The 17,363-nt window shown below is 38.7% G+C and overlaps 2 protein-coding genes across 4 annotated transcripts in view; one reads left to right on the top strand and one right to left on the bottom strand.

The window, feature by feature from the left end:
- The window catches only part of CSRP2 (cysteine and glycine-rich protein 2), a 6,027-nt gene extending 5,082 nt beyond the window's left edge, over positions 1–945 (top strand). For 2 of the 3 annotated variants that reach the window (XM_009705822.1, XM_009705823.1), the window contains one exon: positions 620–945. In XM_009705822.1, coding sequence (XP_009704124.1) covers positions 620–696 — 77 coding nt within the window. In that variant the 3' untranslated portion in view covers positions 697–945. The remainder of the gene's footprint in view (positions 1–619) is intronic. The other variant, XM_009705824.1, reaches the window with a different exon arrangement.
- A 4,076-nt stretch (positions 946–5,021) lies between these two features.
- ZDHHC17 (zinc finger, DHHC-type containing 17) lies at positions 5,022–16,500 on the bottom strand (the record flags this gene model as incomplete). The annotated part of the gene is made up of 5 exons (XM_009705825.1): positions 5,022–8,172; positions 9,639–9,733; positions 11,933–12,090; positions 12,486–12,569; positions 16,407–16,500. Coding segments are annotated over 5 exons (570 nt in total), but the record flags the coding sequence as incomplete, so codon positions are not given.
- Positions 16,501–17,363: the final 863 nt, after the last annotated feature.

Consider the following 17,363-nt stretch of genomic DNA (forward strand, 5'->3'; position numbering starts at 1 on the left):
TACTGTGCTGGTGGTGGGTCCCCTCCCTCGACCTGCTGGCCACGCTGCTTTGGATGCAGCCCAGGATATGGTATTCCCGATATAAGAAACTTTCAGGCTTCTGTCAAGAGGGAAGTGCTCTGAGTCATAGGAATACAGCTGAGAAATGAAATAAATATTACCAAAGCTGCTGCTGTAGCTTACGTCTTCATTAAGCAAAACATTACATGCTGAGAAATGGAGCAGCAGCCCGTGCCCTCTGCCTAGGTCAGAGAGCAGATCGGAACAAGGAAACAAGCGAGCAAGCAGCCTGCCATGCCGCCTTGCATGGTATCATGGATATAAACTTGATCTACACAGTGGTTTGATGCCAACATATGCCTTAACAGATACCCAGCCACAGAGCCAATGTATGAGTAGCCTTCACAGAGCGGGCTGGGAGCTACACGCACCGAGCAGCCATGGCTCTTGAGTTCAGTCGAGGCTGTTACGCAGTTTAACAAAATGTTTTTAAGCATTGCTTCTGATGAGGATGTTGTGGTGACTAATGGGAAGCGGCCGAGGGGCTTAGCCTAGACAGTGTTGTTCTTAATTAACGAGCCAGAAACTTCAGCTACTAACACGTTCATCTTTCTCACAGGTTGTTACGCGAAGAACTTTGGCCCCAAGGGATTTGGGTACGGCCAGGGAGCGGGCGCCCTCGTTCATGCCCAGTGAGGGGCCAGGGCTCAAAACCCCTCACGGCTCTGCTGAGATCCTGCTACAAGAAACAAGAGTTTCCTAAACATTACTAACTACTGTGAAACGGATTCTAGTTACTGTAGTGCTTGGGCATACATTCAGCAGATTTTTTTTTTTTTTTAAAAAAAAAAGCACACTGCTTTTTTCCTTGCTTTGTGTATCACACTGTAACACTTAATACTGAGTATCAGTTCAATAAAGCTTTGCTTGTTGATATATTCTAAAGCCAACTGTTACACGCTTTGTCAGCAATAAAAGGTAAGTAAGGGGAGTGGTGTTGGGGTACTCCAGGGGTGGCGACAGGATGCTATAGACTTGGTGCAGACCTTCACTGAAAGCCCAGCATGACTGAACGCTGGACATACCTAGCACTGGTCATGGCCTTCGGAGGTGAAGGACTGCCCTCCAGTATCACACCGTTACATGCGTGTGCAAGGCAACTAGCTGTTCGCTGCCGCAGAAGCAGTAAATCTTAACGGACCACTGAGCGGTCACACAGCTCTGAAAGGGATAGATGATACGTAGCTGTGTGCCTAAATGGCTGGCTGTCTCTGCCATAGTCTCTAGTGAATAGAAAACAAACCTTTGTCACTGTAATATTTCATGGCATTGCACCTGCTTTCGTATTGAGGTGTTGTAGGCGCAGGACTTACGGTGCAGGAGCACTCTACCAAGACAGCTGCAGATTAATACCATCCCTACTCAGCAGTTGACCAAGCTCTGGACTATCACATCAAACTCAAGTTTAAGAGCAGCTTTTGACCTTTTTGCAGCAGTGCTAGGACCCATAATTCCCTGGAGATGGCAGAGGGTTTCAGCCTCTTGAGGACGGCACCTGACAAGGCAGCTGCAGCGCAACAACGGAGGAGAATAAAATTCCGTCTTTCAACACTGATAGAAAATGTGACTTGACCGCGAGTTGATGGGCCAGGAACAATAGCAGTTAAACACATCAAATGCAGTGTAGATCTGCTCTGTGAGAACACACCAGTTGGGTGAAAGCTGTAATAGTCAGGGGCCTTGACTCTGCGAACGTAACTCTTTAGGAACTGCTGCTAATAAAGGTCTACACTTGGGAGATTAATTACTTTTGCGTTAGCCAGGTCTTGAGGGGAAAGCCCACAGAAGAGCTTGGCTTCTTTGAGGGGCTGGAGCAGCTCCCACCACAAGACCGCAAGGCCTGAGCTGATAGCACCTGCCATTGCACTTCTTGGGATGCAAACGGGAGTCACCTCCTCGGCACAAGACCCAGGACCACCCCACCACAAGGGCCTTATGTGAGAATGAGGTAAAGCCTAAAACGGTTAAGCAAAAAAATCCCCCAGTTTAAGGCAATTTGCCTTATTTTTCTGCAAGTAACCAGCATTTAGTATGAGAAGCTTTGCAGTTTTTATTACTTGTTTTTTTTAAATCTACTCCTAAGTTTCTTGAGCACCTGAAGCAGATCTTCACTGGGGTGCTCAGGCTCCTCTGCCAGGCCCCTTTTGCAAAGCTGATGGCTTCCTCTTGCCGACAGTAAGGAGGAGGCACATGAGATCTGGGCATCCACACTTCTTAAAAGCACAAACCACGGCTCAGAGGAGCACACCTCAGCTCCCACAGGCAGCAGGTGGGTGTAGGAGTGTCCTCCCGTCCCTTCCAGTAAAGGGCACGCTGTGGCACAGCGAGGGCTTCCCTCGAGGCTGAGCACATCTGTGGGGAGACACGAGCTCCGTCTCGGTGGCTACAGCCCACGTGATGTCCGGGGTGGAGCGGGAGGTTCAGTTTTAACTCTCATCGTGCCCAACAGAAGTTAGTTAAAGAAAAGATGAGATTTGAAACTGGTTTGTGAAGCAGGCTGTACTTTTTTTTTTTTTTTTTTTGGGGGGGGGGGGCCCTTCCCAGAGTGAATTTATAGAGACAAATTCAAGACTGGGAACGCTGCAATAAAATATTAAGCAAATGCGTCAGCACGGTTTAAGGCAGAGTTTCAAGCAGCATCTACAACTGCAGTCTGAAGCAGTGAAGCAGTGCAAGCCAAAAGCCTAATTAGAAAAATACGTACTGGTCACAATGATACACAAAGAGCGTTTTGTACAGGTTACAAAGGAACAATGTGGGTATGAGGAAGAACAGACAGCTGGCTCAAAATGCGAGCCAAGAGCCTGTACAGTTCACAGAGAGGGAAAGGTTCCAACTGAAGAAGACAACAGGAAGGCAGAAGCGGCACACATTTCAGGTGGGGGCGAGACAGCAAGCAACAGCATGGCCCAGGAAACTTGGGCAGAAACCTTTGGTCCTGCTACTCATACTGATGATCCTAATACTCTTCTCCTCAAAAAAAAAAAACAACCAAAAAACAAGGTACTTTTATCTTTTGCCAACTTGACAGTTGTGCGGGCAGGGTCGATCCCCTCCAACTCTTCCAACCTGAGCAAGGACAGCTCTAACTTAGAAGCGGTATCCAGGCCCCAGAGGCCGAGGACATGAAGACAATGACAATATCCCCTTTCCGTAGCCTTCTTACCTGATGGAAGCACTTCGTCTTCTCAGGAAAGGCATTATAATAAAATGCTGAGCGGCACCGTTCAATAGACAGAAACCCAAATAATGCTTTTGACGCTACTGTGCAGACGAAACTGCTCCCCATTAGTTGGTGTAGTTACTGTAGTGGATCTAAACCCACCACACTGGCAGAGTTGGCAGGTGCGGTTTGTGCTGACAAACACAGGCATCTAAGACATTGTTCATTTACCCATAAAAAAAGAGCTTTCAATTCTTAGGAAAATGAACTGTAGAAGTGATTGGAAGTGACTTAAACTGCTAAAAATCAAGAGCTTTCCTTTCATTTCCTAGAAGGAGTCACAGCAATAACTCACAGCTCCATGCTGCTCTACATCCCAACAACTTATTTAACGACAGAAAAACAAAGAAATGAAGGAAAAAAGAAAACTTGTAACCATAAAGACAATATACCTGTCAAGAGAAATGAGTACTCTACACTGAAGTGCTTTCACTTGGTTACTGTCAACTTTTCAGCTGCAGCAAATCACTGATGAATAAAAACTCAGCCCAGGCTGGAGTAACGCTTCCAGTTAGTCTCAGTTTGGAGCCCGAATTCCAGGAGAGATTGGTTCTCAAAAGTACTTTGACTTCATGATCTGGAGATCTTCAGTAGTATGTAGGATTGGAGGCAATGTAAATATGGCACTAAGTTTGTAAGATACGGCACTAAGTTTATAAGATACTGCAAATAAATTCAACCTGGAATTACTAGGTGCAATTTTTACTCGTCTCCATTCAGTAGTCTAGGGTGGAAAAAATCCAAATGTGAGCCTTCACAAGTAGACATTGCTTTCATAGCAAAAAAATCTGATTTTACTTAAAGCCAGCTCATGGGAGGTGCGAGGAAGTGAACTCTACTCAAGCCATAATGAGGGGGCAGAGGGCAGGCTTCTTCCCAAATAAAACAAACCCAGTAACCAGCTTTCAAGTCATGAGGAGCCCACCCATACCTCCCAAGAGCAGCAACTGCTCTGATGGAGATCTTCAGCGCAGAATGTCTTTTTGTAAAAGATCTCTACCGGACACATCAAAGGGTGGTCAGCAGAGGCGAGCTTGGGCCCAGCCTCACCAGAACCATCACCTGGGGAAGGGGAGAACAGCACCAACAACTCCCAAGGTCAATATTCAACCCACACCCAGCAGAAAACCCAAAGACTTTCTTCCCCCCGTTAAGTGTGCTCTTAAGTCCTAGCCTTATACTTTAATACATATTGCTGGTTTTAAATATCCTGATTAAATTCCAACTTGGATGGTTACCTTGCTTCTACTCAAAATCTAACCTTCAGCATGGATCAGAAGAGCCAAGGTATCCTGTCTCCTCCAAGTGCCACCTAGAAGCACACATCTTGGTCATACCACCTTGTCCTACATGGATATCTTGTTTACCCTTAAAATACCTCAAGTGTCATTAAATATTTACATTTGGCCACCTCAAACGTTCCCTAGAAGGAATTCTCCCTTAAGAAACGTTACCTTGCCAGCATGCTTTGCTCGAAAGGAGTATCTAATTACTGAATGGTAACTCTAATTGGTAGTACAAAGGTGTACTTTACCAAAAGCCAGTGTAGTAGTTCACAGGATTTCACATCAGCACAGAACTGGGTGCATGCTATCTTTAAGACACTCATAAATCTTTCCAGAAAGACCTTAATAAAATAAGATGCAAGATAGCAGCTCTTTTCTCACGGTATGGCTTCTGAAATTGGACAGAAACAACACTGTATGAAATCACATCCCAAGTCAAGACAAACACTGCATCTAAGAGTCAATATTTATTTGATTAATAACTTACAAAATTTAACAGATTTAATTTATGTAAGGAGAGCTAATTTATTAAACATTTTACAGATTTTTTTTTTTGTTCACAATGTAATACATCAAGATCTCGACAGTATTAAAATAATACTTGGCACAGTTATAAATAAAGAATATACAAAAAAATCCATAGCTTAAAATGTAGTGATGCTGTTTTACACATTAATTGAAAAAAAAATAATCTGGTGGACATCAAAGAATACAGAAACCTGCAAAGAAACAGCACATGTTTAGGGCCAAGACAAAATTCCCAATTATTCTACCTATGTCAGATTAAGTTGGTCTGATCTGCTGTTGGTCTGGATCAGCTTTGTTAAGTTTCAGAAGCAATGCAGTTTTGGTTCAACAGTGAATTGTAAGTTTGATAACTTGACAGAAAGATGCTGCATAGTTGGCTCCCCCCTGCTTGATTTTGTGATTTCACATCAAACGACTCAGTGTTACTCAAGACAAGTTACATTTTGCACTGGAAACGTCATACATCCCAAATCCATACGTGCAAGTTCATTTTCACAACTCCCTACTATTGCTCAAATTCTGCAGGTCTCAACAAAACTGTCACCAGAGAGCTATAAACAAGTAAATAGTGCAGAACTCACTACGTACTACCAAAGATCACCTCGTCTTTTGCAAACATTTTTGACACGGACCGCATGACACAATTCATGGCAGTTAACGCTACTGGGCAACTAAAACCAAAACGTGTATCACGTACTGAACTGCTCTTCTGGTGCCAGGCGGTATTTAATAAAGTGTATTGAAGTTCTGCCCGTCAACCAACCCCCAACAGAAATGTGGAAAAAAAAAAATTAAAATTGACAAATATGCAGAACATTACTGGTGATTAAAATAAACAACATTGTAAAGTCTTCAAGCTTCTTTCTGATTAGAAAAAAAATATAACTGATGTCAACTGTTTTCACTGAAATAGAACGTGTCTTTGTTAGGATTACAAATTGTGTCTGATAAAAACAGCAAAAGCTTCTGGCCACTCCTACACCCAAACCTCTCCCATTAAAACTGTGTCCAAGACGATGTTGATTTTTCCAGTATTAAACATTCAAGTACTCTAATGCTGCACTTCTGTAAATCCTGATATCTGGTACTTGCAAACTAAGTGTGTGTCTTGAGATCAATGAACAACTACAGGAAAAAATGTTTACTTGCAAATACTGAACATCAACTATTTACAGTTTCACTGCTCCTCTTACTAAGGCAAGGGCCGGGAATACCACTAGATTGCTTTATTACCTGTAATCTGCGTATTACAGAAAACGCTAATTTTGCCAAGCATCAAACATGCAGTGAATTTGCAGGGCATAATGCCTATTAACAGCAATACTGAACATCACTAAAAGCTCATTAGATATCTTCCTACGCTTTTTTGGTTGAATAAAATGAAAATGAGCAGCTTTAAATACACTAAACACACACTCACAGAGAGAAAACTATTTGATAAATTAATTATATACAGATACACATTCTTTACACTGGTCTCAGACATCTGCGTTCAGGTCCCTCCCCAAACTCCCCTCACAGGTTTCTCGAACCACTGGGTTGCTACAGCACTTAGAAGAGAACTAACCTGATTCTCAGTCTCTCTGTAAACAATAGTTAAGGAAGCAGTGAACAATTCACTACAAGTATATGAAAACACCATAACAAAAATCAGTGCATCACATTCAAGAAAAGCCCCTTTGGAATGCAGTTTCAGATCATTCCTTACCTTCCAAACATATCTGTAGCATGAGAACTTAAAAAAAGAAATTAAGGGTGATTTCCACGTGCCAATACACCATCTTCTTCAGAATGTTGCGTTAAATTTTCTGTGTGTGCGCGCTATTATGGGGATTTTTTTTTTTTTTCCAAGTTTGGTTTCCATTATTTTACATCCAAACAAAATAAGCATTTCAAACAACTTTGGGTTCTTCTGCAGTTGCATTAAATTTAAAACTATCTTGTCTTTTTCTAATTGAGATTTTAGCTTTCACATTCGTGGTTTGCCCCATGCAATTTCTCTTCCCACATGTCTCCAATTACACTACACTATACTGTATGAGGACCAAACCTAATATTGAAACATCGCTACTTTGTAAGTTGCTTATACAATTACTTCAAAGATAACAAATTTTTTCCACTTTTTTCCTGAACATTATATACTGTAATCTAGTTTTACAGGTGTATCATGCATTGAAGCAGGCCTTTAACTTTGACAGAAGAGCTTTCCTTATTTGCACAATTGTTTATTTCAGACTATGTAATCTCAGAACAGGGTTATTACAAGTATTTAGTTGTACCACTAATTGGTGCCAAAACCAATCACCAAAAAATGTGGGCAACGTATTTTTTCTCAACATTATCCAACGTGCCCTACTGCTACAACTTAACACATGACAGGCGGTTCCCACCACGTGACGTTTATAACAGTATTGAAAAGCACATTTTTAAATGTACATAATACTACAGAAAATCTGTATTAAAGAAATCACATTACAGGAACTACAACATAGCGATCAGTGAACTCTGCATCATGAAATTTAGTTTTATATCCTAGATTCTTGTTTCAGTGGAATTATTCATATTGGGAAATAAATTTTTCTGCTCAGCACAACGTAACTACTTATGTCAATGCTTCAACAGTCTCATGCTCCATTGTGAAAGACCTTAAATAAAAGACCCAACAACAAATACTGTGAATACGCTGTCGCGAATAATTCTCGTGTTAAGAACTGTTAAAATCCCTTTTTGATCTTCCTCCTCTTCCTTCTCAGGTTTGGCAGTTTATTCTGTCCATTTTTACTTTTGTTAATAAAATTCTGATGAAGAGAAGGTACCTTATGATTCATCATCAGCCCTACACATAGCATGCTACTCTTCAAGGGATGCGGATTCGAGAGACAGAAAATTTTTCAGGCACCACTCAGATATGATATGCTCACAGGATGAAGGTGGTGCTACACTAGCTGGTAGCCTGATCCTGAAGTTTGGTCATATTCTATTGTATACTGCCTCGTCCAGTCCACGATAACAGGCCGAAAAAGACCACAGCATCTGAATTCAAAGAAGTCTATAATGTTCCTTATACATCCATGGCTAAAAACAAAACAAAAACACAGGTCAGCAAGCAATATCATAGCCCATCTAACAAAGTACAACATTTTTTGTCTACCTACAAATTCTTCTGCTGAATCAATTAATTGTCAAATATTTAAGATACCTACATCAAAATTCCAACTTTATTTTTAAAACTTAATTACACACGCGTTGAATAGATCACGGTTTTCTGGAAGAGAAGCTCGTGTTACGATATATGCAAGAGCAGGTCTAAGCAACAAGATGACGACAACTACTTGATGTCAATGCTTTGTCTGACAGGTGATGCTAAATCAGTCATTTTAGACATCTGGTGTTATTTTCAGGAGTCATTTTTATAATAGTAGCTATTTCAGTGAAAATGGGTTGTCAATGTGACATTAATTTGGGGATCAAACCAGTAGTTTTTTCCTATCCTGTGCACCACCTTGTGCTCTTCAGGCAAAATAATTATCTGGTTTTGTTATGACTCTAATCTCTAGGAAGACTGCAAGCAGAGATGCTTGTCTGCTTCTCACTAAAAGCTTTGTATAGAGAGATATTAAAAAAAGATCACACAAATTTCTCTTCTAGCACAAAAATCAAACTGCAACAATAACTCCTATCTCCTCCTCCCCTGGGTGGCACCTGAAAGAGCAGCAGCTCCCACCAGAGACACAGCATATGCAGTAGGGTGAGACGTGCTTCTGTCCTCTCGCTGCTCCTCTTCTAACGTGCCCTCCACCCACCAATATACCAGCCTCATGCCTTCATTTATTTCCTGCTTTGGTTTCACAAGCTGCTCCATGCTGCTGTATTCCCATCCCAGTGCTATTTCATCCCTGAGTCCCCCCCTCTTTCAGCCTGCACCCTCATCACTACAGAAACCAGAATCCCAACCTGTCCTTTACGTACCGAGACCCAAAAGCCCATGTCTCACCCATGCAACACCCACTTCAGCTCCTGGGACATCCTGCTCCCTTCCCCACAAACAGCTTTGCCCATACTCTTCCTCCTGAGCAGGAAGGAAGCGCTGCCTCTTTTCTCACAGTAAAGAGAGCAAGGGGACCTACTGCGCAGCGCAAATTCAACTGCACGTTAAATATCAATCAGGAGAAGGTGCCTGGTATGGAAGTGAAGATCCAGGTCAACACTGACACCATGCAATAAGCAATTACCTCTGGTTCAGGCATCTGATTTACAAAGAGGGTATTTATTTCCCCATAAACTCTACAGCAAATTGTGACCACTGCTGGAAAGCATTCTCTTCTGTGTTTATGCATCCCTGTCTAGAGTTACTGCAAAACATTTATCATTTCCTTTAACTGGATAGAATGCGTTAGTGTAAAAAGAGCTGGCAGATTCAGATTTCCAAGTAGTGAAAATACTCTAAAAGTATTTAGCTATGTTCTGTTTCAACAAGCTACACAATTCAAACGTCTGCAAGGCTACACAAATAAGAAATATGTTTACACTTTAAAACTCACTTGAATGGGCTTTCAATAGATGTGGTGGTAACTTTAAAGTGCTTGTATCTTCTTGCATTCATTCTTTCATTTGTCGTGATACCCAAGCAAGATATCTGAAGACACGAAAAACAGTAAGCAATTTAGCTCATGTAAAAACATGCAAACAAGCCCTGCATGAGCCAGACTGAAAAAGGAGGACCCAATTTACTGGTTTATATTCCTTCTTTTGAAGGAGGAATTTTTGTCTGGGGAAATTATCAGGTCCCAGCATAAAACACCATACAACAGCTGTACCAGATTGTGGAAATTAAATGTACACTTTAAATTGTGCACATAATTTTGAAAGTGATCAAAAATAAATCATGATCACTGAATAAACAATGATGACTTAGTTCATAAGAAAGAGATGCCTTTACCATCTTGTCAGATGAAGTGTACTGTAAATAATAGATTCAGGAGTTATTTTACACAGCATTTGAACGACTTTCTTCTCTTCCTGACATTCTGGTCATAGTTCCAGTAATGTATCTTCCCCCATTTATAAATTTGTTGCTGTAACATAACCTTTCTGTCCACAAGACAAAAAGACGACCAGAAAAAAAGTGGCTTTTTTTTGTTGTTGCTTGGTTTTTTTTGAGTTTACAGTATCATTTAGGCCAAAGGCTATGATTTTCTGTAACAGCTGTCCAACTACATTACCCTAAAAGGGTATCTCATGTAAAACTGGAGTTTACTGCAATGGGATGTAACTGGAAACAAAAATGTGAGAACTCCCTTAGCAGCCTTACACTACTGGAAGATAAAAATCTTGTAATTCCTAGTGAAATATAAAAAGTCAACTCTGCTGCATGTTACAAAATCAAGAACATTTAAAAAGTTTTGGGCTGGCTTGCCTCATTTAGATGTACTTAATATCTCAAGCATTTTCTTCACCTCCATGAAGCCCAGTGAATTTTCATGTCTATGTGTACAAATGGGCTTCTCAACGGCCAACTTTTGAAGTAGGAAGTTCAGGTTTTAAATTATTTTCCTAAGACAGTAGGTAGTGTTTTGACAATAACTCTGGTCAGTTCAATAAGGAAGACAGCTCCAAACTTTACGATGGAAAGGAAAAAAAAACGACAGCAAGAGTAGGGGCTACGCAGCTGCAAATCAAAAGACGCAATTTAGAGAGTATCTGTATCAATTTCATCATTATGGCAAATTCCAAAAAGATTTGCCAAGAACAATCCTAAGTTTTCTATCTGTAAAACTCTAAGGAAATTTAGTAATATGACTCTGTGTTGCTTTTCATTTTTCCAGGATTAAAAAAGTCAAATGCTAGAATTATTTTGCTTAATTACACGAATGATACAAATACTATGAGATGTATTTTTCCAAGTGGCATAATTTAAAGATTCATCTGTACACAGATCGTATTAACACGAATCGTCAATGGGGAACTTAATGGATCATGATAAAAGTATGATGGAAGGCTCTCCAGAAAGTTATGTTCATTCTGCTAGAAGTCTGGTGGGTTACACTGCTTTGAAAGCCACCTGAAATACATGTAGTTATCTCTGCTCATTTGTCTTGGGCAAGAAAAGACCTCTAAAAGACTGAATGGCTCCTGCTCACACATACAGGATTTTGAAATCGATATATGTTGTAAATGATGAATATTGTAGAGAAAGGAGGACAAAACTTAAATGTCCCAAAAAGTTTTACCTAAGCCTTAGAGGAATATTTTTATTTCTAGGATCTGTGGAAAGATTTAATTGGCAAGTCTCACAGTTCGTCAATGACAAGTTATACTGAAAGACTTTCAAGTCATACTTAAAGGCTTTCAGTATGACTTGTCTTTCCTTAAAAAGGATAAAAAAAAACCCTTGGGTTTGGTCAGATTACAGTACAGTAATGGGATCTCAAATCACACTGAAGCAGCATAAGAAATTATGGCATCCCCTTTGAAGTTATTACCCTCTTTCTCCTAATGACATACTGCATTATTCCAAGTTCAACCCACAGATCTTATCCTCTATCAGTCTTTATTGCCTTTCTCTGGTCTGTTTTGCTTTTTCGTCATTTTGAGAACGGAAAGCAGGAGGTAGGTATTTTAATCTCTTGCAAAAAAAAAAAGAAAAAGGACAAGTGAATGAGAAGTGAATGATGCCTAATATCTAGAGACAACAGATGCCTCCCTCCTCCAGCGTGGCCGAGAGACTAAACACTTGGTCTTGCATAATGAACATTAAAATTTAAAATGATAGAACATTTGATATTCTTATGTCACTCCCAAGACTCAGCATTGCAAATGAAATGCTCTTCCATACCTGATACATCTGACACATGAGTAACACAGCCACCCACATGAAGTGAAAAACGCTGTTCAGAAACATCCAAAACATCCACGGAGAACAGGTAGCAATCTGTGTAACATAGGTCCAAAATCCATCCTTTGCATAACTTGTCTCACAGTGGAAACCCCAGTCTAGAGGAAAAAATGAAGTGTCAAAAACCACACAGAAGATTCAAGGCATGTTTACTGTACATCAACACAGTGCCCACATTAGGATGTATTAAATCAAATAAAAAAATGACAATGTGTCAAAATAGTTTTACTTGCTCTCTCTTCCTTTCCCTGCTCCTTGATTACATGACATATGCACATACTTGGCTGATGAAGAAAAAAAAATCTAGGACAAGAAAAACATCATCTTCTAATTTAAAATACCCAATACAGTCAATTATTAATATGCAGTTCAATTCCAGAATGAAAATATCCAAAACACTGATAAGGCAGAAATCTGTAAAAATCCATACCAGAAGATAAACAAAGTATTTATAACCAATTGAAAAAAAAGCCAAAACAACACATTTACTCACAAGAGATACATCCATAAATCATCCAGCAGATCATAAAAAGCAGGAAGAACAGGTATCCCATAAAATAGCGATGGTTCCCTGCTCCTAAAGTTGCACAACAACAGGGATCAAATTAATACACTTTCAGAAGACAGACAACACTACACCAGAAAGCTTAATTGCTTGCTTAGAAGTACTGCTTATTATTGTATACAGAAACATTACTCTCCAATATTAAGCCAATATAACTTCAAGACAGTGAAACTAGCTGGTTTACTTATGATTTTTTCTTTTACTTTTCAGACAACAAAGCCATGTTTTATTCTCTTCAATTTCTGTCACATTACAGCTGCAATTCACACAAATGCATCTCACTTGAAACTTCTTTCATGAGCTAATAAAATCACTGATAGACAATATTTAGAACAATATTGGTGACAGCTGTTGCAGAGCCCTGAACAGCCAGGAATTACACATCAATAAATATTTTTAAAATTCTATTAAAAAATTATCAGACTGCAGAGTTCACTTTCTTAAAAGAAACAGAAATATGAGTAAGCATACAACCTCCCCTGATAATAAGCTAACTCATAACTTAGGTTTCAACCTGCTTGAAGCTAGCTAAAAATAAAATACTTAACAGAACTTGTAAAACAAACACATGTAACCGAACAGACGGGGCCCAACAACCTGGCTAAAATAATGAATGAGATAAAAACCATTCTGCTTAAGACAGAATTTAAATGCAAGAAAATTCAGTTACTAAAAGACTGATCTATTTTTAACATTAATAGAGCTCAAAAGATGCCTCTTATGCAAGTACATCATAATGCCTTCCTTCTGTTTGTAAAATATGTCCACTGTTGCAACCTTCCAACAGCTCCAGGCTGTAAACTAAACCCACAGAGATGATAATGGGCTACAAAAGATTTGGCTGTCATCGTCTACCAGCACAGCATTTACTTCTTCATTATGTCAAATGTTTTGCCTGCTAAAACAAGAGCATCCTCTGGAGGCAGAAAATAATCAAGTGCTTTTAGCAAGTGAGCTGAAAGACTATATAAATAAGAGATGAGGAAAAATACACATACAACACAAGACATTTCCTTGAAAAACAAACAAGTTCCTTCAGACATAAAATATGTTGTAACATTGCTTTCAGACACCTAAGAGCATATGAGAAACAGTGTTGGGGATGTCCCCAAGGTATCACTTTCATTTGCATTCTAAATTTCAGAACTGTTAAGTTCCACAAAAGACTTTTTTTTTAAAAAAAGGAAGTTAAATGGTAACATAGAGGTCCATCTGAAGGGCAGCAGCTTCTTTCAGCAGCATCTTCAATGATACTAAACCAAATTCTGCTTAACAGGAAATCCATCTGTATTTGGTAAAAACATACGTGTAGCATTTAAAACTATAAATGAGACACGTACAATCTTGGTCACAGTTAAAAAAAAAAGACTTTGGAAAAAGAAAGTGGAGAAGTTGCCTTTCTTCCATATCTTAAATAAGATTGGGCAAAACACAGCACTATTCTCTACAGTTTCACCCTGGACTGGCAGGAACACAGTCAGTTGTTCTCCATAGTTAAAACAATGTTGTAAGAATTGTTGCTAATTTCTTTTATATGGTTGTGCTAATTTTATACATAAGTGGCAATATATAATAAAGATAACTGATTTTTTTACTGATGGAGTTGCATGATTTAGACTGTTCGTTCATTTCTTAATTTTTCCTACTTTTAGCTCCTTGGAGAAGACTCTTTATTGGAGGGGAAAGAGAGATCATTATTCTAAACCATAAAATAATTGCTCATATACACAAGACCTACCTTCTGAGTCACTGCTATCAGAACAATAATTCAGTACATCAGCATAACCCATGTAACACAACTGTTTAAAATTTGTCTCTAGCTCCCTTCACGCTATTACTTGAAAACTAAATTTCTGTTGCAAGTCTGCAGTTTGTCTTTGAAATATAACTACAAGTTTAACAAAATCTGTTATTTTTCATTTTTAAACAACCAACTGTAAAAAACACAATGCTATTTTGATACTCCATTAAAAAGATAAGTATAATCACCTTTAGAGACTTGCAAACCGTAATTTTAACTAAAATTTTGAGGGTATGATGAAAATAATTTGCCCCAATTGCCAACTTATTTATTTTTCGGTCTGTACTTTTTGTCAACCTCTTCAGAATGGTAAAAATATTCTCTCTCAGTCTCTTTATGTGCCAAGTTTTATCCCCGAAGGATTTGTTCTGGAGTGTCTGTACACACTCGTACAGTATTTCTCAGTCCTATCTTTAGTAAAATTCTTGTCCTTCTAACACATTCAAAGGAAGACTACATAAAACATTTCCAAATTCCACCTTTCCAGAAAGGCATGATTCATGTTTCCCTTTTTGGCAAACATACCATGAATGCTGTTTTGAGAACGGATTCTGTTTTGTAATCCTACGCTTCGAGTCACCACGTACCAATCTGAGAGAGACGGAGGAGCCATATAAGGTCATTTAGACCATCACTCCCTCCAGTTCAGGGCTGTTCCCACAGTGTGATTTCTAATTCTTTTTTCCCGGCATGCTTTCAAGCGCCCTAATGTTTACTTTTACCTCCAGTTATCCCAGTCTGTACAAGACCACTAGTAGGCAGATTCTGCTTTTCCATCACCATCGTTTTTTTAAAAACCATTTCCTCCACCTAACTCGATCCCATTACTCACATACTCTCTCATTATGCACAAACTAAGGTCTTTCCTCCCTCATCTGTTTTTTATGCTTTTCCAGTTACTGATTAAAATACTGGATCTTTCTGTCCCGCTGACAAGTATGCCTCAGCATTCTTGCAAAACAAACTGTCATTAAACTCTATCCAAAACCTGAGCTCTGCCTGTTTTAATTAAAAATGTCTTAGTTTTTCATTGTAAAGGTATCTAAAATATAAATCAGAAGTAGCTCAGGTAGTGACATCAGTAGGAAATATAAGATAGAAGGGAGTGATATAAGTCCATCTCAATGACACTTTAGTGATGTTCTATTACAATTCAAATGCCAGCATTGACTATTTTACTCTTGATCGTACTGTGACTATCCATTATTATATACATTTGGAAGAACTACAATGAACCATTTATTGGTTGTCAGCTGTCAATGAATCCAGGTCCTAATTCCTCCCCAAGACTAAAGGTACCTCTGCTTGTGTCCTAAAAAAATAAACCAGTGAAGCAAGTTGCACTCATTTCCTAGCTGTGAAGTCTTCAGTGCTTCCTGCATAACAATGGCTTTCAAACAAGTTTCTGAAAAAGTATGACAGGGAATAGTAGCATTTAGAGACTTTATTCCTGTTCTATATCCATTCCTTTCATTATCACTGGGGAGAATAAATGACTGCCTGGGGGAGTCACAAAGAGGAGAATACCTCAACAGGAAGTCATTCTGTATCTAACTGCTATAATCATGACATTTTTGAATACATATACGTTCCCATTAAATTACTGAAAATTATTGGTAAAGATGAAAATTTTTATCTTATGTAATGGATAATAGTCAGTTGTGAAATCAGTACATGCCTTTTCTGCAGACACTAGAAAAGAAGTTAAGCTTCACATCTTTTAATTACTAGAGTTTATATTAATAAAATTATATTCATTGGAAACTGAATTAGACACAGAACAATTTTGAGGATGGGTATCTAACAGACAATACAAATGAGAATAATGCAGAGAATCAGAGGCAGAAAAAAAATTAAGCTCAGTACCGAAAACGTTTTTGCCTCTACCAAAAGTCCTCAATAGTTTTTCTTAGATTTTGGCAGAAGCCAAGTCACTTTCACCATGAAATGAGAACAGACAAAACTCTGCATGACACCCAGGGTCGATTTCAGAAGCATTTCCCTTCCTCATCTGTTAAGACATCATCGTATTTTAGCAGATTACTCACCTACACAGTTACCCACCCATGGGCAGTGGTGATCAAACTTCGCTATACATCGATTGCATACACCACAGTGTTTGGACCTCACTGGCTTCCGTATCTGTAAGAGTTATTAGTATTTGTTTAGAAAAGCAAAAAACTCTATCATATTTGAAATAGGAAAACACTCCCAATTTAAATGTAAATTGATTTTGTTATTGTTAACCCCTTAGGGAACTTCAAACTTGATAGTAATTTTTAAAGTAATCTTAGCTAGTAAGCTTAATCTATACGCTATTTAACACAAACATCTGTACAACCACATTGAAATTATTTCCAAGCTATTTTTATTAGATAAAATATTTTTTTCCTTTCCACGCAAAGTTCTCTTATCACCTCCAGCAATTGAGCTTTGTATAGCAATCAGTTTCATTTCAGTTTTTTAACAATGAAAATACAGAATGAGCTTGAGTTCCACAATTCTGTCAGTATTCATAACTCAGGTCTAACATAAACCTTTCCAGCTTATTTCTAAAGACAGGAATATGACTCAACAAGTGGAACCCGGTGGAACTTAAAATGCTAAATTACTCTCAACAATTTTTAAAAAAAATGTACATTTTGAAAGAAATCTAAAATGGCAATAAAAAGAAGAACTGATATCCAAGTCTTCTGAGATACATATGTTCATACACACGTAATTTTTAAGGCGCCACATCTGTACATAATTTCCCATATTCGATTTTGGGAATAATGACATCATTCACGTTCTACACAGGTCACAGCATTATAGTGTAACACTGATAACCTTCATAATTTTATATTTACTAGTTAACTTTCTAAAAAAAGAAATGCATTACATTTACTATGGTTACTTTGTTATTTCCTTTAGTAGTTATTTCCTTTTAAATTTTCTCTGGTGAAACTAAGTATTAAATAGTCCAAGAAAAGTATTTGCTCGCAATTTGGGAAGCTTTACAAAAA

The sequence above is a fragment of the Cariama cristata genome, unplaced genomic scaffold (assembly GCF_000690535.1).
Source record: "Cariama cristata isolate BGI_N322 unplaced genomic scaffold, ASM69053v1 scaffold29968, whole genome shotgun sequence".
NCBI classification, from domain to species: Eukaryota; Metazoa; Chordata; class Aves; order Cariamiformes; family Cariamidae; genus Cariama; species Cariama cristata.